Below are 26,016 nucleotides of genomic sequence, written 5' to 3'. Positions count from 1 at the left end.
TGTGAAATCAGTCTACCACCAAAATGTATTTTATTGAAACTTGTTTACCTTATAGGGGAGCAAGAATATTCATCCAAACTTCATATTATATTTAAAAAAAAAATATATTCCCCAAAACCCTCTGTCTGTTTGCCTTACAGATACTGTGACACAGGAGATCTAACTTTAGTTTCTCTTTTAACTGTAAAGAAGCCTGAAACCCAAGCTGAAGATCACATCACTCAGGTGAACGGACTGTATCATATACCTTGCACACTCCTGTGTAAAGATGGGAATATCTGAATTTCTGGCCCGTTGAACCCAAATCGCATAACTTAATGAGGTGTAAGGTCAAGATAGGGTCAGTGATGTTCTTTCCTAGAATCAGTATTTTTCATCTGTCTCCACTGAATTTAATCCAAAATAGTTATGCCTGTTTATATATTTCATTTTGCAGTTCCCAAGCTGCTTCCTCACATATCGAAGATTCCAACTTGGCTAATGAGGTGTTTTTTTTAAATTTACTATTCAGACATCAAATACGTCTGGAAATTTCTGAACGACTCTTTCATTTTGGCACCGATACTGTTTGATCAACAGCAGCTGAGCTAGAGACACTTAATGCCAGGGTCAGTAACTTGTTTAATTTGTTACAAAATTCAAGTAAATAGAATCATCTATGCAAAGATCTTATGTTTTGAGATTCTGTAATAATACCGCTTTTGCAACTGGACTCAAACAGAAATCTTCGAGGAGAAAGTGAGGACTGCAGATGCTGGAGATCAGAGCTGAAACTGTATTGCTGAAAAAGCGCAGCAGGTCAGGCAGCATCCAAGGAACAGGAGAATCGATGTTTCGGGCATGAGCCCTTCTACAGGGCTTATTCAGTGCTCTATCATTCCTGAAGAAGGGCTCATGCCCGAAACGTCGATTCTCCGGCTCCTTGGATGCTGCCTGACCTGCTGCGTTTTTCCAGCAACACATTTTCTGCTCAAACAGAAATCTGGCAATTCACTGAAAGCATCAACACTGTTTAGAAAATATCAGTTTGTTATAAACCGATAAAATGTGTTTTCACAGGAAACTCCTCACCAATGTTTCATGTATCAAAATTGTAATTGAAAAATGAGACAGGAAAAGAACGTACAAAAAAATGTATTAAGTTTATTCAGCATGTGAAACATCCTTCATCTCAATACAATCTGGTTTAGACATTTGGTTCATATATTAAAAGTTGTTGATTGATTTCACTGATATGATAGCTGAATTCTATTGAGTGGAATCTGCTGTCTATATGGACGAAATTTAGAGTATAAATTAACAAATTCCGCATTGTAAACTAATTTAAACTTTGACTGCAAATGGACTACATCTGCACTATAAATGGACTAAACCTGTACTATGAACAAAATGTACACTGATAAATGACTACATGTGCACTTTAAAGATTTTTTCCTGTACTTGAAATGGATTAAAGCTTCAGTGTAAATAAACTAAATCTGAACTTTATATGGAAAAAGCCTGCACTGTAAATGGCCTAACTGTAAGGTAAAATGGACTGAATCTTGAGTGTAAATTGATTAAACCTGCAGTGGATGTGATTATGCTGAAAAGCTGCCATTTCTAAAGTTTGAACTTTATAAATATGAATCTGCAATCTACAATTGTTAATTGTACCTTATCAACACTGTTTCATAGAAATAGGGGTGAATGTTTTAATCTACTAAACTGCAGAATAACATTGTATAACAAAAAAATTAAATAAATGGAAGGATTGGTGAGCTAGTGGGAAAGCCCTCCCATCAGCTATTAAATATCTAGAAAGTCAGGGCAGAAAAACTTGCTGGTGACTTGATACCCACAGCTGGTAGCTGAGACTCCACCACCCCCTAGCCTCCAGCTGTTCGCATCTTGGCAAAACTGGCTCTGTTTAGTATTGACAGGTAGAAGCAGTAAATACAAAGTTGTTACTATTGAATAATACTGTTCTCAGAAACATTCAACAAAGATGTTAAAAATGTATGAGTTAAGGAAAAACAGTATTTTAAATGTACATTAAGATACTTTAATACAAAACCATTATGCAGGGTTTAGTCGTAAGAATGTATGGATTTCCATTGTACATTATATTTTTTAAAAAAGTTTGCGCACTGCATTTTTGTACAGAATGGCGACAAGTTTCATAAAGAAAGGTTTTTGTCCTTTGCAGTGTTTGGAAAAATTATAAAACTTTCCTTCATTATTGAGGTTGGATTCAAAGATGAGCATTCCCAGTGAAATGTCATCGCAGTGCATTCTCGGTGAGTGAAAAAGTCCTGATCATCTAACAGACACTGCTGGTGGGCAGGGTTCAGCAGTGGAAGGGAGCTTAACCCACTTTAACCCATTATTCCAACTTAACTTTTCATTTGAACTATGCACAGTTGAATCAATCACACTTATAAATAAGGTTACCTTAACAGCAGTGTCATTTAAATTTATTTGTTACTAGCACCAAAATATCAACAAGCATGATTGTGGAACTGCATGAGAGAAGTTCTTTAGAACAAATACAGTTTTTTTATTTCTAAAAACGAGCCCATGAAGATTTTTGAGGTATGTCATCTTTGGCTTCCATTTCTGCTAACTTTCTGTAACTTGACAATCCTGTCAGAAAACGATATTTACATGGTCCCCGATTTAACATATTTATAGAATCTAACAGTGTGCCACCCTTTACTGGTTTTGTAATGAGATTGTAGACGCGATATAATTCCAAACCTTTCGTGTGCAGTCATAAGCTGTTATTTTCTCCTTCTGTGGTCATGGAAGTAACTGTTCTCAATGCAAAGAACGATAAAGTTATTTGCGCAGTTATAGGAGTGTTGATCCAGGAGTTTGCCTCTTGTAAGTGGCGATGCCTTGCCAGTGAGGGTCATATCGGTTGAACGCCATGCCCCACAGTAGTTTGTTGTTACTCGGCCACCTCGCTCATTGGATCCATGCCATATTATTTTGTGCGGCCTTGAAAATGAAAATAAAATCGCAGCTGAATTTTAATTCATGGGCAGGCAAGTGATGCATAACATAAACTTGCCCATGTCAGGTGAGAGTTTATACTGAGGTCTCATGTAGGCAGTGAAGATCCTAAGAATCATTTCAAAGAAAAATGGAAGTCGTTGGGGAGGGTGTAGTGTGGGCTTGGGGACTGTATTCCTCTGGTGTCTTGCTCAATATTTATCCCTTACCAAAGGTAGATCTCTGGGAAGATACTGTGCACAAATTGATCACTGCATCTCGTACAGAGTATGACCTATACTTTTAAGGAAATTAGCAACCAATTCTGTGAGATGTCAGATACTGAGATTTAGCACAGAATCTTGTTCTAGCATCAGGCAATTGCGTCTACTTGGTGAGAGTCTGTTGAGAGATTTGGGTGCCTGTTTTGATGAAGGCTCACCAGTTAGTCAGTGGTGTAGACGCTGGTGACTGGATCAAAGACCCCTTACTTACAAATACAATTAGGGAAATCCAAAGATAAATGCCATTAAAAAGTAAGATTACTAAAAGAAGAGTAGAATTGATTGGAGACCAAAATTGTAATTTGTCTGTGTAGACAGAAGAAATGTTTGTAAATCTTAATGAATACATTGTGCATGTCTTCACAAAAGAGGGTGGATTGCAGACACTGTATTAACTGGCTAGCCTAGCCTGGAAGGAAAATTATTTTAAAAGTTCAAAGGGAATGTATTAATTGTCACTTAGAAAGGCACAAGTTAACCAAAGATAGGCAGCATGAATTTGTGAAGCAAATGTCATGTCAAATGCATACACTGATTATTCTTTTGTAGAGGTAAGGAGGAGGGTTGGTGAGGGAGATTTTTTGATGTCGAAATGGATTTTGGCAAGAGGTGTATTTTTGGTTAAGGGGTAAATATTGGGCAAGACACCATAGGAATACAGTCCTCAAACCCAATCCTCCTCTCCTCTCTCTCTCTCTCTCTCTCTCTCTCTCTCTCTCTCTCTCTCTCACACACACACACACACACACACACACACACACACACACACACACACACACACACACACTCTTAAATGTAGGTGGGATGATTTAGAAGTTTGTGTGGTTGATGCTAAGGAAGAAATCTCTATACACTAGGAAGGTATGAATTAATTTGTTGAGTGGACAGAAAATGGAATTCAGTACCTAGATGTGTGTGCTAAGAAATTTAGGAAGGACAAGAAAGATAAAGGAATACAGAATAAATTGTATTCTGAGATATGGTGAGGTAGAACGATCTTGACATTTATGTCTGCAAATCCCTGAAGGTGACAGGAATACTTTTCTTTGTTGACAAAGGCACAGAACATAAGACAAGAAAGATTAAGCTCAAACTGCATAAGGCATGAATTGGGCTACAGTTAGGCTAATGTATACAATCCTTAACACTGCATTACGAGAAGGCTGTAATTGTCCTAGAGAGGAAACAGAGGATATTTTATGAGATGCTTGTAAGGAACTGGAAGATTTTAACAATGAGGAAAAATTGGATAGGCTGGAATTATTCTTGTTGGAACAGAGAATGCTGAGGGAAGATTTAATTTAGGTGTGTAAACTCCTTGAGAAACCTAGATAGCATGGATACAAAGTAGCTATTTTCCATAACACACAATCAATAACCCAAAAGCATAAATTTAAAGTAATTGTAAGGTAATTTAAACTAAAAGATTAGGAGGGGGGAATTGAGGAAGACTGATGGTGGTGGAATTGACTGAGGTAGGATGAAGTTGAAATGCAAGACTTGAAGCAAGAGTTGGAAAATGGGATAAGACAAGACAGCTTTTCAGCCAGCACAAGTGTGATTAATCAAATGATCTCCTACAATGTTCTAAATTTGCAATGTTTTCACAGTATCTAATTTTCCGGAATTCATCTTGATGTGGCCTGAGGTAAGAAAAGTGCTATATTATTGCAAATCTCCGCTTTCTTATTTGCAGAGAGAATTTTGCAGTTCTTTGAATATTATGAGCAGAGACTTACCAGGACGAATCTTTCATGACGTTTCTACCATCAAATGAATAAATAGGAACGTCTGTGTTGAAATTAGCCTGATTTTTAAAGACGGACTCCCAACTATCAAAAAGCACTTCTCCCTGTCAGAAGTAAAACACATTTTTAAGCAAAACACCATTCCCTGTAACAAGCAGAGCTAGTGTTCAATCAGAGTTCTTTCCACTGAACTAACAGGCTGAGCTGGCGTTTTATTTACTGTCTGTGGTCTATGACAACTCAATTAGATATTGACTGGAGCAACCAGGATGTCTGGAATTAACACCAAACCTGCAACTAAGATCACTGAGTGACACAAGAACGCAATGACTGAGCAGTACATCACATATAGAAGCAGAGTTAGGCTATCTGAATCTTTGAGAATTGATGCCACTCCTTAAGGTTACAGTACAGGCAAACATTAAGTGACTGAACTGAAACTGTCATAAAACATTACATTTAACAAATCTCTGGAATGTATTTGCATGCTTCTGTAACAGGAGCTAACTTGTTCTGAGATATTTTACTGTGTCTAATGGAAGAAAACTCCTCTGAAGGATAAATTGTGTACTCCTAACCTCCAACTCTACCTCACCTTCATTTTGAGTGCAGTTCTTTGCCAAAGCTGCAGGCTTTACCCTTTTACTTTGTACAATACTGCATTGTCCACTGCAAGTCAACTTGCAATGTCTTTATTTGTCTCAAATTATTCTTCTGCTCTAATTCACTACCAATTAAAAGAGAAACGTATGTCCACTTGAACTGAATTGCTCTCTATTTTCTGAACACTTCTCCTTTGACAGCATCATCTGAACCCACATCCATCTCGGAGGACAAGGGCACCACCTCCTGCACTCACCACCTGAATGGAAATATGTTGCTGTTTCTTCACAATGAGCTCAACTGTCTGTTAATTGGATTGATTGTGGATTACCAGCTCTCCCCCTCATACCTTTCTAAAGAACTTTTCTAAATGCCACTTCCTGCAGTGCCATCTTTGAGTCTGGATGTGGGTTTGGTCAGTCATCATTGACAACTGCTTTCTCTTTGCACATGTCTGTTCTTTGTGCCATTTACAGGTGGCATTTATGTAAATCTCAGACTTTCCTGCTACCCTCTTCTGTGAAAATACACTTCTGCATTTTCTGCTGAATTGATAAACAATAATTTTAAGATCACTAATATGAAAATAAAGTATTGCAGATGCTGAAAATCTGAAGTAAAATCAGAAAATGGTTTTGCTTTTGTATCACTGTTTAATTTGCTGCTTTTCCTCTTCCAGAGGCTTATAGTCGTGATAGAGATGTACAGCATGGAAACAGACCCTTTGGTCCAACCCATCCATGCCAACCGGATATCCCAACCCAATCTAGTCCCACCTGCCAGCACCTGGCCCATATCCCTCCAAACCCTTCCTATTCATATACCCATCCAAATGCCTCTTAAATGTTGCAATTGTACCAGCCTCCACCACTTCCTCTGGAAGCTCATTCCATACAAGCACCACCCTCTGCGTGAAAAAGTTGCCCCTTAGGTCTCTTTCATGTCTGCTCTTCTCTCTGAGAAGGTTTCTGTTTCTCTCTCACCTTGGCCAGCTTTATTGCTCTATTTTGTCTTCTCTTGTTTGGCCCATTTTGGTTTCTGTCCATTCACACCTCATGAGCATACCCTTTTTCGTTACTTTACCCATTGCCAAAAAAACCTTTTATCATTTAATCTCTCCTGCTCTCCAATCCAACACAGGCCTTCCTTTTCATTCTTGCCCCCCCTTCTCTCACTTATTCAAAACCCATTAAAATTCTATCTTTCCTCAGTTCTAATGGAGGGTCATTACCAACTTGAAACGTTAACTCTTGTTTCTCTCTCCATAGATGCCACCTGATCCACTGAACATTTCCAGCATTTTCTGCTTTTCTCACTAATTTTAAGATTATACTCCTTGATGCTGATTAACAGCAAAGGAAGTTGTTTCTCTGCATCCACCCTATTAATTGATTTGTGTTTGAGTGATGATTTTATGACCTATAGGGAAATTCTGACATTTTTCATCTTTTGAGAGCGAGTTCACATAAGACCAAATCTCTCTTCTCATTTCTATTATTATCTAGTAAAGTTTGATTCTCTTAAAAACCTTTTGGATATTCTGGGTGGTTAGTGGATCTCCACAGATCCAGTTGTGTAGAGGTCATTTCAATTTTGAGCAATGATATAAAAAGGGTGTTATTGACTTAGCCACACATTACATGCCTTGCTTAAATTTCCAGTCCACTGCAGTCAAAGAGGAAGAAATCGGGGACGGTACAGTGGAGTAATGTTTCATAGAATTATGATGAGTGACTAATTCATTATTGTCCATTTCCCATCAGCACAGCAAAGTAAATTTTCCCCTATTTGTTTACCTGCTTAGCAATATACTGTAGTACCAAGTGGTTAAGTGTAATTGCAGGACATTGTGGAAGTAACTCAATAAATTTGCTAATTCTGCATTGGTATTAGTAAACAATCATGGGGGCTGATGGGTTTCTTATAAAAATCCAACTGATTCACGTTTCAGGGAAGAGAGCCTGCCACCTCCCATATGGCCTTGTCTATGCATTACTCCAGTTCATTGGACATTGACACTAAGTACAGCTTAGTTAAGAAGTTTCATGTAACAAGAACAAATTTGAAACAAACCTATTTGACGAAAGTGTGATCATAGTGAGACCAATCCTCAATGTTTTGATACTATGCTTGGTACAAACATAATTCAACAACATAGTCTGATGACCATTACAAATTGCTTTTCAAATATTCACACTTCAGCACTTGTTAACATTTTGCAACTAGCACCGAGTCTTGCTAGCAGAGTGCACAATTTGAGCATTTAGCCACATTCTTGTACGTCTCTCAAAATCAATCCATTTATGTTTAGCCTCTTTAACAGATTGCCAACCATACCACTTGTTTATCAATGTGCTGTTTTGCCTTCCGTAGCCCAATTTACCTCATTCCGAAGCCCATCATTTACTAGTTCTCTCACTTTACATTAATTAAAAAATAACAATTATGTAACTAGATTAGTAATCGGCGATTTGGGCTAATGATCTAGAGTTCAAGTGCCACCCCATTTGAACTCAATAAACCTGGAAATAAAAGTGACCAAGTAGTTAGATACTTACTGTACATACTCGAGTAAAAGTCGATCTCAAGCAAACATTGACCCCCTATTGTTGGCCAAAAAATCTGGAATTTTCCATATATCTCATGTAAAAGTCAACCCTAGTTCTTTGCAGATAGCAGATCAACATTGAGAGTCAAGGTATTATCCTGTACATAAGTGCTATGGTGAGGAAATGAATTCTTTTTATTGTACTATTATGTGATTTGATGTCCAATTCGCACCAATTTGGTGTGAAAGTTTAAGATGCACCATGTCAGAGTCAAGTGACAACCAACATCATGGAATATACCTAGTTCAGGTTTTGAAATATCTTCTTCATTTTGTGTAAGAATGCCCTCCAGAAAAAAAAAACAGTATACAGCAGCATTTAAAATGAAAGCTATTGAAGTTGCAGAGAAGACAAATTAACTATGTAGCAGTGAGAGAACTTTGTGTCTCAGAGAAACTTGTGAGAGATTGGAGAAAGACTGCAAACCAACTCGTAAACCTAGCAAGTGGCCACAACTGGAGAAAAAAAGTTGCTGAGTGGGTATTTGAAAATTGTCAAAATGGAAAATGTATGAAGTCATCTGAATCCATGCATGAAATGAATCAAACAAGGATGGAATTTTGGATTTTAGGGCAAGTGCTGGATTGTGCATAAGGTTCATGAGAAGGCATGGCTTAGTACTTCAGCAGAGAACTAAGACTGAAAAAAGCTGTCAGCTGAAGTAGAAGATATGATATTACAGTTTCACCAGTTTGTAATCAGAAACCAGCAGAAGAAAGATGACAAACTATCGTGCATTGGAAACGTGGATGAAATGCCCATTACCCTTGACATGCCAGAGAACCGAACTGTGAACCAAACAGGAGAAAAAAACACTCTTGGTGAAAACCACTGGCCATGAGAAAAGTAGGTTTATTTTAGTTCTTTCTTGTATGGCTGATGTCTCTAAGTTAAAACTGATGGCTGTTTTTCAGAGAAAAATTTTGCCAAAGGAGAAATTTCCAAAAGGAATTGTTGTCCATATGCATCCACAAAGTTGGATGGATAAAGGTGGATGTAGAAAATGGATAAAGGAAGTTTGGAATTTATGGCCTGGTGGACTATGGAAGGAGAAGAGTTTGCTTGTCATGGACCAGTTTAGATCACAACTAGTGAAGAATGTTGTTGCTAACATCCAATCACATAACACTTGACGTAGCTGTAATTCCTGGCGGACTTACAAGTGTTTTGCAACCAATAGATGTTGGTATCAATAAAGCTTTTCAAGGACATGATGAGAATGAAGTGGAATAACTGAATGCGTGATAGAGAAAAAAATATACACAAAGGGAGGCATAATGTGGACTCCATCTTTGTCACTGATCTGTGAATGGATCCTTGATTCATGGGAGGAAATAAGAGTTGACCCTATTTTCAAATCATTCAAGAAATGTGGAATTTCGAACGCTTTGGACGGTACAGAGGACGAAGAGGCAGACAAAGAGGACGAAGAAGAAGAGGCAGATGACGTGCTACCTCTACCTATGGACAGTGAAGCTGAAGAGGATCCAAATGATGACATCATTCATCCTGATTATAAAGCTTTATTTGGTGTTGAAGATATTGAACAGTGTGATTTTGCAGGATTTTAGTGAACTTTTGTATTTGACATGTTTAATTTAAGATGTACCATGTAATTGTGATTTAAAGCTATATTATATTTCTACTTCACTTTTTACATGTATAAATAAAAGTTGACTAATTCAATTTTGTTTCTATAGTCTTTATCTGGGAATTATCATAATTCGTTGTGACCTTTTCTTATATTCATTTAGAGATCAATTGGACTTCTGCTAATGATATGGTATTTTGGACTGTAGCATGAACTCCAGCCCCTCAAAAGTAGTATCCATGCAATAGTTGACCTCATAAATCTAAAAAATTGGACTTTTACACAAGTATATACAGTAAATTATCTTCTTTAGGGAAGGAAATCTATCGGTCTCACCTTACCATGTGATTTGAACATCATGACTGAGCAATTCCAATCAAAATCCATAGACCCTACCAAGCCCCTGAGTCATAATGAGCCTGATTTTAGCTCTGGGCAAATGGTTACGTTTTGAATGAATGGAAATCAAGCCCTATTAACCAATGTAATTCCACAAATCTATATATATAATCTACAATAATAATAGAATGGGAAGATTCACACTGGGAAATTGACTCTAAGTCAGTAACACAGATTTCCTTGAAATGCTAAATTATTCTTGAGATAACCATTCCTAACTATTTGTCTATAAGTTCAAATAAATCCTAAACAAAGTCATTTTCAGAATATTTACACATTAAGGGAGAAAAATAATTATGTTACATTTTGATATAGAGAACAACTATTTATTCAAAGGCAGTAACCACAATATATGCTTTTACCTTCAAGTTGACAATGGGCATATTTAATCTGTCAGCTTTCCTCACGATTGTATATAAATCTTGGAGTTGAGAAGATAGGAAAGCTCGGTAAGTCGCTACTGAGCCCATAGCTCGAGCTTGTTGGAAGCATTGTAAATCAGCCCCACGGATACCCCTCATGTTGCCAGGTAGGGGTGTGTTTAAAGCCACCAAGTGTAACTTAAAGGAAACAAAGAAAGGTCAGGTTAAAATGTGCAATTACAAACCTGTAATCCAAAGATTCCCCTTAAAAATAAACACCAGGCTTTCTACTTCACCTTACTTGCAGTAAATTAAGTTTTTAAGCCACTGCTTCCAGTAAAATGTAAGGGCATAGATATTCCTCAGAGATTTCTCTGTAGCTTTCGTGGGAAGTCAGTGAAACATATACAAAACTAATGTGAACCGTCATCAACATACCCATCCCTAAGGAGATTTTTTTCCTACTCCACCTCAAAGTTCTGGCACACAAGATTCACTCTCACAAGAAAGAAAGTAACCACTGTCTTCCTCCTCCACATAGTGATGCAGCTGAATTAATGTAGTCATTTCCCTGAAGCTGCATTCTGGTAGAAAGGCCCAGGCTCTTCATCCAAAATTACAAGGAACCACAACATTGTAGGCATGATTTTCTATTGACTTTCTAAATCTCCACATGTTTAGTTCTAGAAATAAAAATTAATTGTCTTGGAAGAGTCAGATCTCATTGTAAGCTATGAATGACAGATTAATTTGAGGATGTAAAATTAATTTTCTCTGCCCAAATTATTCAATTAACATATAGATCATATCTATGTGATGTAGGTGGTTATCAAATTTGTCTGTAGATTGACTAGCTTGTTAAGTAAGTATTATAGCATTCACAACAAGCAGACATTAACCGGTCTCTATTTCCTGTGCTCTGCCACTTCGAATCAGACTTTTGTCAATTTTCAGATTCATTACTGATTCCCAGTAGTTAATATTTGCAAAGTCAGAAGTCACGTGACACCAGGGTATAGTCCAACAGGTTTATTTGAAATCACAAGCTTTTGGAGCGATGATCCTTCACTGATGAAGGAGCAATGCTCTGAAAGCTTGTGATTTCAAATAAACCTGTCTGGCTATAATTCTGGATTAGTGGTGCTGGAAGAGCACAGCAGTTCAGGTAGCATCCAAGTAGCTTCGAAATCGACGTTTCGGGCAAAAGGCTTTTGCCCGAAACGTCGATTTCGAAGCTACTTAGATGCTGCCTGGACTGCTGTGCTCTTCCAGCACCACTCATCCAGAATCTGGTTTCCAGCATCTGCAGTCATTGTTTTTACCTCTGTCTGACTATAAACCTGGTGTCGCGTGACTTCTGACTTTGTCCACCCCAGTCCAACACCAGCAGCTCCACATAATGTAAATGTTTACAACTATGAGCTGCAACATTCAGAAATAAATTAACTTACCGCTGGCTTCTGATCATTTATCACTGAGAATGAGTTTGGTGCCTGAAGTACAAAAAGACATAAAATACAAATCATAAACCTGTTTGGAACAGTTCCCATGTTTCACCTTAAATTTAAAGACAAGTTAGAAGTTCTTACTGAGATCGAGTTAGTTGAGCGATATGGTTCATCAGCAGGAGCAGGAATCAGATCACCAAGCTGGCAATAGAAGCAGAAAAAACTTCTAAAAACTATGAACCAACAGTAAACTCAAGAATTAGAGTTCTGAAATAAATATTTACCTGTAGCTTTCTCCAGCCATTGTGAACTCGAATGTAAAGATCCCCCCCGTTGTTAATATAGCCTAAGGAACCTTCAGTTACTGAACGGGTTGATTTGTGCATAAGCTCCATGTTGTTGAACACTTTTACCTATCCAGCATATAAAATAAACAAGGTTAAACACTGTCATTGTGTTAGAAATTTGGAAACATTCTGCAAGATCAACTAAACAAAATAGACGTTAGAGGATGGAAAATAATTTTGTTCAATATATGTGATAACAACAATACATAGGATTGCATGCAAAATGTCTCTTAGGTAGATGCAAAAATTCCAGGCTGAAGAATCAGTGTGTGGTAAGGATAATAATTACTATCATCTGTATCTTGGGGCTGGAGGGTTTGCGATATAAGGAGAGACTGGGTAAGCTGGGATTTCTTTCACTGGAGCATAGGAGGTTAAGTGGTGACATTACAGACTCTTATTAAATTATGAGGGGCACAGATACTGAATAGCAAAGGTCTTTTCCCAGGGTAGGGAAGCTCAAGACTACAGGATATATATTTAAGATGAGAGAAGAAAGATTTAAAAGGGACCTTAGGGGCAATTGTTTCACATAGAGGGTGGATCGTGTGTGGAATGAACTGCCAGAGAAATTGTTAGATGCAAGTACAGTTACAACATTTAAAAGACATTTGGACAGGTACATGAATATGAACACTTTAGATGGTTATGGGCCAAACACAGGCAAATGGGCTAGTTTAGCTTGGGAAACTTGGTCAACATGGATAAATTGTTCAAAGTTTGTGAGAAGATTTGTAGCTCGGGTGCTCGTTGTTGTGGTTCTGTTAGCCGAGCTGGGAATTTGTGATGCAGACGTTTCGTCCCCTGTCTAGGTGACATCCTCAGTGCTTGGGAGCCTCCTGTGAAGGGCTTCTGTGATGTTTCCTCCGGTATTTATAGTGATTTGAATCTGCCGCTTCCGGTTGTCAGTTCCAGCTGTCCGCTGCAGTGGCCGGTATATTGGGTCCAGGTCGATGTGCTTGTTGATTGAATCTGTGGATGAGTGCCATGCCTCTAGGAATTCCCTGTTCCTAGTTCCCTAGGAATTACTGTTATAGGACAAGTCAAACAGAGAACAGCCAGGGAATTCCTAGAGACATGGCACTCATCCACAAATTCTATCAACAAACACATCGACCTGGACCCAATATACTGGCCACTGCAGCGGACAGCTGGAACTGACAACCGGAAGCGGCAGATACAAATCACTATAAATGCCGGAGGAAACATCACAGAAACCCTTCACAGGAGGCTCCCAAGCACTGAGGATGTCACCTAGACAGGGGACGAAATGTCTGCAACACAAATTCCCAGCTCAGCGAACAGAACCACAACATGGATAAATTGTATCCAAGGGTTTGTTTCAGAGCTGTACGGCTGTATAAAATGCTGTCTGTATCATAACTCTCAATTAAGTTCCATTCAACCATCAGTCCTGCTCATTAACTTATACTGGCTCCTGATCTACCAACACATAAATATAAAATTTCCCCCATCAGTGCTCAAAATACCCTTAGACCTTATCTTTCCAAGAAAGAATGGGAGATATATCTACATAAATCTTTAAGGATGGCAGAACAAGTTAAGAATGCTATTCAAAATGTACATGAGATCCTTCGTTACATAGCATAAGTAAACATTACACCAAAAAGGAGGTTATGCAAAACTTCTGTAAAAATCTAGTCAAGCTCCAACTGGAGTATTGTGATGTACACATTGAACAATTTATGGCCCTGGAGAGATTGCAGATCAGATTTCTTGAGAAAGACACCAGGTTTCAGTTCTATGGAGTGATTAGAGAAATCAGGCAGTGATGATAAAAGGAAGTTTTAATTGAGGTGTTCAAAATCATGAAAATCTTTGTACTGTTTCCAAGGCTGAAGAGGTGGTAATTAGAATATACAGATTAAATCCTTAATTGGAAAAAGAACCAGAGATGAGGCAAGGAGATTTCCTTTTTATGCACTGACTTTTGATGGTGTTAGATGCACTGCCAATAATAAGGCTTGAATTTTCATGCCTGAGTCAGCAATGCAGAACTGTGAAAATCTCTGGCTCTACAAACTACTCTTTACCCCTCATCAAGATTGCCTCTGCACCTATCCACAGTGGAACCCTCCTTCTCCAAATACCTCCAACTGCTTTAAACCTTCTTCAAGGTTTTAACCTCAGTCCTCCCCGCCATTTTGGAAATCGGTGGGTGCCGATTGCAGGTGGGGTCCATTTGGAGTTGGGGGGATTTCCAAAACTGGGACTCCAGGCTACTTTGGCTAAGCCAGAGACTATCTCCGTCTCCATAAAAATTCAGGTCTCCCTTTATAAGGAAATTGGATAAACTGATGAAGGTGAAGAGTTAGTAACATCTGAAGCCTTTTGAAAGTCCAAGTAAACCACATTCACTTGTTTCCCTGATTAACTTCATTAGTTACATCCTTGAAAAATTCCAATAGATTTGTCACGTGTGATCTCCCATTTATAAATTCATGCTGACTCTGTGCAATCCCATCACTGTTTTCTAAATGCTTGATGATGGGGCAAAAGTACAGAATGGGACTAAGTGAAGAGATTTTCTCAGGAGCTGCCACAAGCCATATTTTCCTTCTGTATACTCTTATAATAAAAAAGTTAAGAGATAAGAGTAAACACTGCCTAGTTGATCCATTGAACCTGATCCACTATTGAATAAAATATACTTGCTGAACGTCCACCTTATCTTCACTTTCCAACCTATCTCCATATCTCTTAAATCCTCTATTGCCCAAATATCTACAACGTCTTAGTTTTGAATATACTCAATTGTTGAGCATCTATAGTCCTCTGTGGCAGAGATTTTCAAAGACTGACGACTTTCTGATTGAAAATATTTCTTCTCAACTCAGTCTTAAGTAGCTCATCTCTTATCCTGAGGCCATGACCCCCTCATCTCCAACCATGGGGAAACAGCTTCTTAACACCTATTTTGTCAAGCCCTCTGAGAGACAATGAGATCAGTTCATTGTTATAAATTCCAGAGTATAGGCCCATTCCAAATAATTTTCTCAATAGGGTAGCCTTCTTGCCTCTTAGCCAAATAATCTTGCGAAAAGTGAGACAACCACAGTAATGGACTGAGCATCACAAAATCTACAGATGCACTTAGAAAAGACCACATGAAAAAACAGCAGTTTGACTCCAATTGTATTAGCACAAGCTTTCCCATGTTGTGTCACTCACTTGTAACCGTGTTCAGTCACACACTTAAGGAAAACAGGGCTGTGCAGTTCAATATTTTCATTCCAACAGAAAACAAAAGAACACAAACTCTTATGGACATAGATGTCACACTCTCTTTTGCATGTTATCAGTCTTTGCAAGGATTAGTTCAGCATTTTCTGTTGTTTCTCCTCTCACTTACAACACTGCCACTGTCCCCTTGTCCTGGTGGCCCTGGAGGTCCTGGAGGTCCAGGCAGTGCGACAGCTGCAAAGTAAGTAGAACCTATTTATAAAGTGAACACTTCTGCTTGGAAATGAGTAGTGTTGCAGTAAGAAGTTCAACATTAACTTGGAAACTGCTCAGCGTTAACACTGAGTTATGCACTGGTTGTAAAGTAGCCTTCATACTTTGAGAATTTTTGAGCTCCAACGACGACAACAAATACCTCCATGTGGGCTCACCTGATCCGAAGACTCCTGGAATTCCTGGAGGTCCTGGGGGCCCCGGACGACCTCGAGGACCAGTAATCCCATAACCTGGAGATCCTGGGGGCCCAGGTAGGCCGGGTGGCCCCATTGGTCCTATGACAGATTCACCCTTAGGACCCTGTGGGAAGGAAGAAAGTGAAACACGACTAACAAAACCAAAATCTTTCCAGTTTACTGTTTTCATATCTTCACGCTCATTCCCTTAGATAGTGGTGTGAAGCAGTGGATGAATTCCAAGGCAGTAGCAGGGTTTTATGGACCTCTATGCCACAGTTCATATCATAGTTACAGTGGAGATAGCATATTTAAATTGTGAGGCATGATAAACTCTATTGGCAATGGCTGTAATGTTACAAGACAATAGGTATACAGCTGGTTGATGCAGTTTGACATAGAGAAAAATGAAGCACTGCATTTTAGAAGCAGAAATGGTCAAGAAAAGATCTTTTAAACAGTAAGAGTTGAGATAAATCAGGGGGATACTTGGCATGTGTAGAATCACAGGTAATTCAAAGCAATGATGCAAACAGACAAAACCCTAAAAAAGGCAAAAGCAAACCTTTTCTTTTCATGTTGAGACCAAAACACAAAAGGAAATAATGTCGGTAATAAAAAGATGGACAAAAGCCGAAGAATTTAACAGGTTGAGCAGCATCTAGTTAAAGAAAAACATGAAGTGGCCAATGATTCAGCATAAGATATATCCTTAAGACAGTGAAGGAAAGACTTAAGTTCTGAAATTTCAATTGGTTGTTGTTCCAAAGATGCTGCTTGACGGGCTGTATGTTTTCATCTTTTTGTGTATCAACAGATTGGATTTATTTTAGATATAAGGTTGAACTTGCTCGAGACTGTTGCAAGACTGCAGTTAGACAACTGTGTGCAGTTGTAGGAAAGAGTAAAGCCATAGAGGAAGTACAGATCTGATGCACTCCAATGTTAATAGGATGACAGTATTACATGACAGTTATGAAGGGACCCTTGAAACGTTAGGCCTTGGCACAAAAAAAATCAAAGAGGCAACTTGATTGAAACAATCAAGATACGGAAAGATAATGAAAAAGTCAAAAAGTGAGGAACTTTTCAATCTGCATGATGGTTCATAGAAGACACAAAAAGAAGAAAAATCAATAAGAGTTAAAGAGGAAGTTGGAAAAAACATCTCTGCACAAATGATGGCTCAAAATGTTGTTGATGCAAAATCCACAAAGTCTTTCTAAAAGGTGCTCATGTGGAAATATTGCTACCATCAAATTGATAGGTCAAATACCTGCTTCTATGTAATAACAAGATAAACGACATATCACAGGCACAGGATATTTAATGCATTAAATATTGTTAAGTTCTGTCATAGCATACATTTCACTGAGCAACAATGAGGGGATTGTTTTATTTTTCCATAGGATAAAGATATTGCCAGTAGGAAAACATTTATTGCCAGTCCCTAATTGGCCTTCGGAAAGTCAGCTGACTTCTTGAATGGTTGCATTCCTTGAGGTGGAGGGACACCTGCAGTACTGTTAGGGAGGGAGTTTGAGGATTTTGACCCAGCAACCCATGCGCCCAAATTACTGAAGTTCCATAGTACATCTTACGGTGGTGTATGTTGCTGGTGAAGGGAATGAATATTGAAGAAAGTGGCTGGAGTAACATTCAAGCTGGCTGTTTTGTCCTGAATTGTGTTAAACTTCTAGAATATTGTAGGAACTGCACCCTCAAGGCAAGTGGGGAGTGTTTTCTCATATTCCTGATTCGTGTCTGTGTTGGAGAGACAGGAGATGAGTACCACAGAGTTCCTAGCTGTTAGTCTACTCTTATAGCTACCATATTTATGAGTGGTCCAGTTCAGCTTTCGGTCAGTGGTAACCCCACAATGTTGATGGTTGGGGATTCAGTGACAATAATACCTCGGGATTATCAAAGGGTAACGGCGAGATTCTCTCTTGTTGGAGATGATTAATTGGCTAAAGATCATTTTCTTTTTGAACTGCTTACCACTGGTCCAGGTCTTCCATGAGGTCCAATGGGTCCTGGTGGACCAGACAGATGCGACAGGAACAACCCACTACCTGATTCTCCTTTCTCCCCTTTCTGACCCGTCGTACCAGTATCTCCTTTCTCACCCTTTAAAAGACAAAAGACAAGAATGTTTTAAGATAGTTATCAAAGCTCAGTGCAGCTGATTATCCAATGGTTAAGAAAGAAAGAACCTATGGTCAAACTTGCAAGTAATGTAAAAGATGTGAAATCATTTTTATATAGGCTAAGTAAGTTAGTCGATGCTCAACATAAAAGCAAGAGACACATTCAAAACAACATCTCTAAGATCGGTAAACTTGTTGTATGATCAGCACAGCTTTTGAACAAATGGATGGTTCTGGGATCTACTGGCTTGAATTTTTGTGGAGATCAAGCAGGCATGGGGTCTCCGTACAACAGACTGGATCTGCCATGACAGTGTGCAATATTACTCCTCAGGCAGGTCCTTATCGCGCAAAGCTCCTTGGAAACCAATCCTTTACTGGTACACTACGTAAAGTGGGTCAGATCTTCTTTTACTGACTTGTCTGCAGCTCTCAGGCTTGCTCACTGTGGTTTTGCCTCCTTCTCTTCCTTACTCCAATAGAATGCATTTCCAGCAGCAGAAATAATTAGCCTTTCATCTTTTCTTCAAAGTAAAGAGTATGAAAAGCATAACCGAAAGCCATGAGTGATCGTGGAATCACAACCCACAGTGTGAGTGATGTTCCTTTTTAGATTCTAGTCCTCTGAATTTCTGCAGGGTTATGGGCCGGGTGCTGGCGGGTGGGACTAGATTGGGTTGGGATATCTGGTCGGCATGGACAGGTTGGACCGAAGGGTCTGTTTCCATGCTGCACATCTCTATGACTCTATAACTTGGCGAACTTGCTGACCTCTGCTGTCCCTCTTAAAATTAACACTGGGGACCTAATGGCATTGTAGGCCCCGGTTTACATATGTTCATGAGCCACCCGCTGCTACAAGAAAGTTGTTAATACTGATGTTACTGTTGACATTCTGATAGCCTGGAATACAGCAGCTTGGGCCTGAACTGCTTTTCCAGAATTTTTTCTGTTTACCCAACCTCTTCCTGCCTATTGGTGCAAATGTTTTTAACATAAATCAAAGTAAATAGTCGTTTGGTAATATTGAACTTGAGCACCGCTGAAAAATTTGCAAGAATACTAATTTGAGGGGAAAACCAATCATGACACTCTGACAGCGAGCGGAATCTGATTGGTGGAAGTGTGCCACGAAGAACACATCAGTTCATGATGACATGCAATTAAATGCCAAGCTTTTTGTAAAGTTTAAACCAGGCACGTTGACTTTGATTAGCCAAAGCAATGCCCTGAGAAATGGATCAGTAAATAGCTGTCACTTACTTTGTTGAGCTGAAATAGGTGACAGCAGAACAGGGACCTGTGTTAACATATGTAGCTTCTAGTGCAGGCAAATATACCAAGCTATGAGTCTGAGTGTCAATCTAAAATTGGTTGTCAGCATAATTCTTCACATATTCAGGATTATTCAACCATCTGTGTTGCATAATGTGTTGAGAGTTTTGCAAGTGTGCGTTGGATGGGCAGTACCTTACTTGTTATGAACAAATTGAGGTATATGCTGCTGTCATTGGGGCTAACAGCTTATACGTCTGCAATTACATGGCACTGAAAATCAAATAACAAAGTACTCATTTGCATAATAGGCACCTTGTCTTTTTGACTTGACAACAACACCTTGTTTGTCATGAATTTGTATTCTTGCAAATGTTCACGATGAGTATAAGATGGAAAGTACTGACAAAACTTATTTTTTGTCAGCGATAGTCTAGTAATTCAAAGCAAAATGAATATTTCATGCAAGATAACATGTCTGTACAGAATACAAATCCAAACAATGTCTCTTTGGATTGGAAAACAAATAGCTGCTTACCTTAAGGCCGATGTATGATGAGTAAGGACCTAAAAAAAAAATTAAATGTAAATTAGAATTTATGCTTTCAAGTTAAAAGGGAAGTCAGTAAAACCTTAATTTGATAGAATTCTACAGGTCTATTAAATTGAAGTCTGACCCAGAATTGTAACATTAATATTAATAAAAGCCTCCTCATAACACATTCTTTTGGACCTATATGCAAGTTATTGGGCATTACAGTGATTGTCACGTCACAGATTGCACTGTCAACTTTCACCTGCTTTAACACATGACTGACCCAGAACCATCTGATAGGTTAACTCTGTAATACTAAAAGTGAAATAGATTCCTTTGACCCTGTTGGGGGGTTTCAATTGTCCAGGTAATGCAAATCAAGGACCGGTGCATTAGGACACAGAGATCAATAATATTGTCTAGCAGCAGGATCCAATTCTTCAACTTGCTTTCATTGATCACCATAAACATACCAGGTTGGATTTGTCCTACGGGAGAAAGTGAGGACTGCAGATGCTGGAGATCAGAGCTGAAAATGTGTTGCTGAAAAAGCGCAGCAGGTCAGGCAGCATCCAAGGAACAGGAGAATCGACATTTCGGGCATGAGCCCTTCTTCAGGAATGAGGAAAGTGTGCCAAGCAGGCTAAGATAAAAGGTAAGGAGGAAGGACTTGGGGAAGGGGCGTTGGAATTTGTCCTATCTTTTGAGTACAGGACACAATGGGCAATGTTCCACGTTGTTTGGTAGATTCTAGTGTTGTAGCCTTATTGGAACAGTGTAGCCGTATTGGTGAGTAGTGTGGTGGGCTCTGGTACACACATCTTCAGCGCTATTGTCGGAATGTTGTCAGGACACATTATGTTTGCAATATTAAGTTCCTCCAGCCATTTCGTCATATCACATGCAGTGAATTGAATTGGTTGAAGATTAGCATCTGTGATTCTGGAGATGTCAGAAGGAGGCCCAAGGTAGTTCACCCACTCAGCACTTCAAGCTGAAGATGGATGCAAATATTTCAGCTTTATCTTTTATACTGACGTACTGGGCTCCCTCGTCAATGAGGATGGGGATATTTGTGGAGCCTCCTCCTTCAGTAAGGTGTTTAACAGTCCATCACCATTTGTTCCTGGATGTGACCTTCAACCTGATCCATTAGTTGTGGGATCAGTTGGCCCCATCTGTTACATGTTGCTTCCACTGTTTGGCAGGCAAACAGTCCTGTGCTGTAGTTTGACCAGCTATAAAAGGTTGACATCTAATTTTTAGGTCTGCCTGGTCCTGCTTCTGGCCTGGCATTTGGGAGATCAAATGTTAAGCAAGAGTGTACAGTTAATGGCAGGACTCTAAACAGCATTGATGTACAGAGGGATCTTGGGGTTCAAGTCCATAGCTCCCTGAAAGTGGCCGCACAAGTAGATAGGGTGGTAAAGAAGGTGTATGGCAGGTTTCCCTTTATTGGTTGGGGATTTGAATACAAGAGTCAGTATGTCATGTTGCAGCTTTATAAGACTTTCATTAGGCCATATTTAGAATATTGCATTCAATTCTGCTCGCTGCATTACTGGAAGAATGAGTAGGCTTTGCAGAGGGTACAGAAGAGAATGATCAGGATGCTGCCTGCATTAGAGGGTATTAGCTATAAGGAAAGGCTAAAAAAAACTCACGTTTTTTTCTGGAGCAGTGGAGGTTGAGGGGAGGCTTGATAGAAGACTATAAAATTATGGGATTGATGGTCAGAATCTTTTTGCCAGAGATGAAATGTATAAAACTAGGGGGCATGTTTTTAAGGTGAGACAGATAAAGTTCAAAGGAGACATGAGGGGCAAGTTTTTTACACAGACAGTGGTAGGAGACTGAAACGCACAGCCAGGGGTGGTGGAGGAAGCAAATGTGACAGGGGCATTTAAGAGACTTCTGGATAAGCACATTAATGAGCAAGGAATATTGGGATATGGACCAAGGGCAGGCAGAAGGGATTAGTTTAATTTTGTGTCATGTTTGGCACAACATCATGGGCTGAAGAGGCAGTTTCTGTGCTGTACAGTTCTATGTTCTATGCACACGGTGATGGTGCTACACAATGCACTGGAGGGTATCCTCAAAGTGAAGAAAGGGCTTTGTCTCCACAGTGGTCACTTCTGCCAATATTGTCCCGGATAGATGTACCTGTGATGGGTAGATTGGAGAGAACAAAGTCAAGTAGATTTTTGCCCCTTGTTGATACCCTCGCCATCTGCTCCTGTTCCAGTCTGGCAGTTTTTAGTTTAGGACTTGACAAACTTGGTCAGTAATGGTGCTACAGAGACTGTCTTGGTGATGGACATTGAAGTTCCCCATCCAGAGTACATTCTGCACCTTAGCCACTCTCATGCTTCCTCCAAGTGATGTTCAACATGGAGGTTTGAGTGGGCAAGGTGGTTGGTGTTTGGCTATTAGTAGATGGTAATTAGCAGAGAATTTCCTTTTTATCTTTAAACTGATTCCATGAGAATTCATGGGGTCTGGGTGCCAATTTTCAGCAGTCCCAGGTCAATTTATTCCTGACTGTATACCACTGTGCCATCATCTACGCTGTGTGTGCCCTGCTGGTGGGACAGCATTTACCAATGAATGGTGATGGTAGTGGATAGGGCATTGTCTCTGAGATATGATCCCATGAGTATGATTATGTCTCTATCAGGCTGTTACTAACCTATTCTGAGGGACAGCTCTCCCAATTTTGGCACAAGCCCCCAGATGTTGGGAGGGAGGACTTTTCAGGATTGACAGGGCTGTGTTTGCTGTGTCAGTTCTGATACCTATTGGTCTGTCCAGTTTCTTTTTCTTTACTGGATGATATAAATGGTTTGGTCAGATGAGCTGAACAGTGACAAATGGAATTTGATCCGGAAACATGTGAAGTGATCCATTGTGGAAAATAAGGCAAGGGAGTACACTATGAATGGTAGACCCCAGGAAGTACAGAGGATCAGAGGGACCTTGGAGTGAATGCCTGCAGATTCTTGAAGGCAGGACAGGTAGATAAGCTCGTCAAGAAGGCATTGGAGATACTTGCTTTTATTAGTCAAGGCACTGAATACAAGAGCAAGGAGGTTGCAATGGAGCTGTATTTAACATTAGTTAGGCCATGGCTGGAGTACTGTGTCAATCATAAGGTCAGAAGTGGGAATGTTTGTAGATGACTGCACAATGTTCAACAAAATTTGTGACTCCTCAGATTCTGAAGCAGTCCATGCTGAAATGCAACAAAATCTGGACAATATCCAGGTTTGGGCTGACAAGTGGCAAGTAATGTGCCACACATTGTCTCTTATTGGATTTGCCGGGCAATCTAACCACTGCCACCTGACATTCAATGGTGCTACAATCACTGAATCCCCCACTATCAACATCCTTGGGGTTATCTTGACATTCCTAAAGGCTAGGAATATGACGGGAAGTAACTCACCTCCTGATTTCCCAAACCCAACTACAAGCCACAAGTCAGGAGTGTGATGGAATATTCCCCTCTTCCCAGTTCTAACAATACTCAAGAAGCTCGACACCATCCAGAACAAAGCAACCCACTTGATTGGCATTACATCCACAAGCACCTACTCCTTTCACCACTGACACTCAGTAGCAGCAGTGTGTACTATCTACAAGATGCACAGCAGAAATTCACCAAAGATTCTTAAACAGCACCTTCTAAGCTCACAATCACTTCCATCTACAAGGACAAAGGCAGCAGATACATGGGAGAGCCACCACTTCCAGGCCACTCACCATTCTGACTTGAAAACATTTTGCCATTCTTTCACTGTCGTTGGGTCAAAATCCTGCAATTCTCTCCGTTAGAGCATTTTGGGTCAAACTACAGCACATGGGCTGCAGTGGTTCAACAAGGCATTTCCCCCACCACCTTCTCAAGGGCAATTAGGAACATATAATAAATGCTGGCTAGCCAGTGACGGCCACATCCTACAAGTGAATAAAAAGGAAGTTATAGTCGTCGCCTGATGGGAAAGCTATGATTGCACTGGAGAGAGTGCAGAGGAGATTCAGAGGAGACCAGGATGTTGCCTGAGCTGCAGCAATTCAGCAATTAAGAGAGACGCGATAGGCTGGAGTCATCTTCTTTAGAGTAGAGAAGGCGAAGGTAGGGTCTGATGAGGTGTACCAAGTTATGAGGGTCATAAACATGGTAGATAGGGAGAAAATATTTCCCTTAGTAGAGATATGGATAATAGGCATCACATTTTAAAGTAAGGAGCAGAATATTTAAAGGGATTTGATCAAAACATTTTCTCCGAGAACATGATGAGTATTTGGAACTCACTTCCCAAAAAGGTGGTAGAAACGGGAATCCTTGTCATTTAAGGACTATTTAAATGAACACTTGAAATGCCATAACATAAGACAACAGGTTAGGTGCTGGAAAATGGAATTAGAATAGATGGAACTTGATGACCAGCATGGACATGTTGGACTGTAGGGTGTTTTTCTGTACTGTATAATCTCTATAACTCTCTCGACGACTCTTTGGACTTTACAGTGGTTGTAATTCAACTGAGTGGCTGAGAATAAAAAAAATAGAACTTGAAAAGCTGTCGTCCCAGAAAAATTTGAAGAAAAGCCCAGAATAAAAAGCTCAAGAAGAATCCTTGAGAAAGAAAATTATTTTAACCTGTATTCCAGCTCTGAAGGACATGAAAGGGAGGTTAAGGGTTGTAGGAAGTGGGAAATAGGAGGGGAATAAGAAACATGAAAACAGCAGAAGCACTAAGGGGCCATGGTTACTAGCCCCAACCCTGCCAGCATGAAGTGAATGATACCTTAACAATCACAGATGGCTTGCCAGTTGTGGAGGATGGGAATTCAGTTGCTGTGATGCAAAGGTAGACATTTTTTTAATTGCATTAAGGTTGCACAATGTTTACCACAGTGTAATTACTCCCACACAGCGGTCATTAAAACCTCTCCCCATTTAAGACAGGTTATCATGCTTTACATAGAAAACAACAAAAATAAAAATGTCAAGATGATAGAAAGGACATTACCTGGCAATCCTGGGGTACCCTGCTCCCCCTTTTCACCTTTACTGCCAATCGGTCCAAATAATCCGAAAGAACCTTTCTCTCCTTTTGGCCCTTTGGGAAATGAATGATTGTTTATGATATGTTTGAGAAAGTATATAGACAATTACCACTAAACTGCTGCAAGGTTGTTTACCCCTACCTTAGTCTAAAAACCACACAGTGCAACATTATTCACATACCATAACTACTGCTGTGTAAGGGCAAGGCCTTTGGGTACACATTTTGGAAGAAAGTTTGCTGAAGGGGATAGCTTTGTGCAAACTGGGGAACTGCATTCCACAAATACAACTGATGTTTCATTTGACTTTAGCATCTATGGAATTTTAATAAATTGAGAGCCAGACAGGAACCAGTCCACCTTGTCTGCTCTTGCGGCAGGTAGCAGATCAGTCATCCCTTTGAGTTATGTAGCTGTGTTCCTGCCGATTCTTGTACCTAAACATGTCACAGCAAGCTGCTGCTCTGTACAAAAGATTAAAAGATGATCGAAGAAACTCCTGCTGCTGCTTAATGACATTCCTGAGGTCTGTAGTTATTATATTACAAGCAGACGGCGCCTCACTGGTATACTTGCTCCAACAAGTTTTACAGAAATAATCTGTTCAGCCTTTGATAGTTTTAATTCCACTATTCAATTGTTTTGGATGTTGCAGCACTGATAACATTGACTTCAACTTTAGAATAAGTCATTAGAAAATGCAATAAAACATTTCGTTGCGCAATGCTGTCTTGAGCATTGTTACTGGAGCTTTACTGCATTTCCCAGGTGCTTTGCAGGAGGATTGGAGCAGGACGGCTGTGAATTGACCCCTCCCCATGGAATGACCCCAGATGTCAGAATTAGCTGCTAATGTGATACCAGGTAGAGCATCTTTTTACCCACCCTGTGCATGTATTTGTTCACCACTCTTCAATGATCAGGTGTGACGATGGACCTGATTACTGAAATTACAGG

General features: G+C 39.7%; 1 protein-coding gene across 4 annotated transcripts in view; it reads right to left on the bottom strand.

The window, feature by feature from the left end:
• Positions 1 to 1,123: 1,123 nt before the first annotated feature.
• LOC140477383 (collagen alpha-1(XV) chain-like) overlaps positions 1,124 to 26,016 on the bottom strand; it is a 262,607-nt gene continuing 237,714 nt past the window's right edge. For all 4 annotated transcript variants that reach the window (XM_072571192.1, XM_072571190.1, XM_072571191.1 and 1 more), the window contains 11 exons: positions 25,023 to 25,112; positions 19,987 to 20,015; positions 18,025 to 18,153; positions 16,003 to 16,147; positions 15,741 to 15,805; positions 12,305 to 12,433; positions 12,162 to 12,221; positions 12,024 to 12,065; positions 10,573 to 10,770; positions 5,000 to 5,112; positions 1,124 to 2,982 (listed from right to left, as the gene is read on the bottom strand). In XM_072571192.1, coding sequence (XP_072427293.1) covers positions 2,763 to 2,982; positions 5,000 to 5,112; positions 10,573 to 10,770; positions 12,024 to 12,065; positions 12,162 to 12,221; positions 12,305 to 12,433; positions 15,741 to 15,805; positions 16,003 to 16,147; positions 18,025 to 18,153; positions 19,987 to 20,015; positions 25,023 to 25,112 — 1,220 coding nt within the window. In that variant the 3' untranslated portion in view covers positions 1,124 to 2,762. The remainder of the gene's footprint in view (positions 2,983 to 4,999; positions 5,113 to 10,572; positions 10,771 to 12,023; positions 12,066 to 12,161; positions 12,222 to 12,304; positions 12,434 to 15,740; positions 15,806 to 16,002; positions 16,148 to 18,024; positions 18,154 to 19,986; positions 20,016 to 25,022; positions 25,113 to 26,016) is intronic.

The sequence above is a fragment of the Chiloscyllium punctatum genome, chromosome 5 (genome assembly GCF_047496795.1).
Source record: "Chiloscyllium punctatum isolate Juve2018m chromosome 5, sChiPun1.3, whole genome shotgun sequence".
NCBI lineage: Eukaryota > Metazoa > Chordata > Chondrichthyes > Orectolobiformes > Hemiscylliidae > Chiloscyllium > Chiloscyllium punctatum.
The sequence above is the reverse complement of the archived record's forward strand: the minus strand, read 5'-3'. Positions and strand labels throughout refer to the sequence as shown.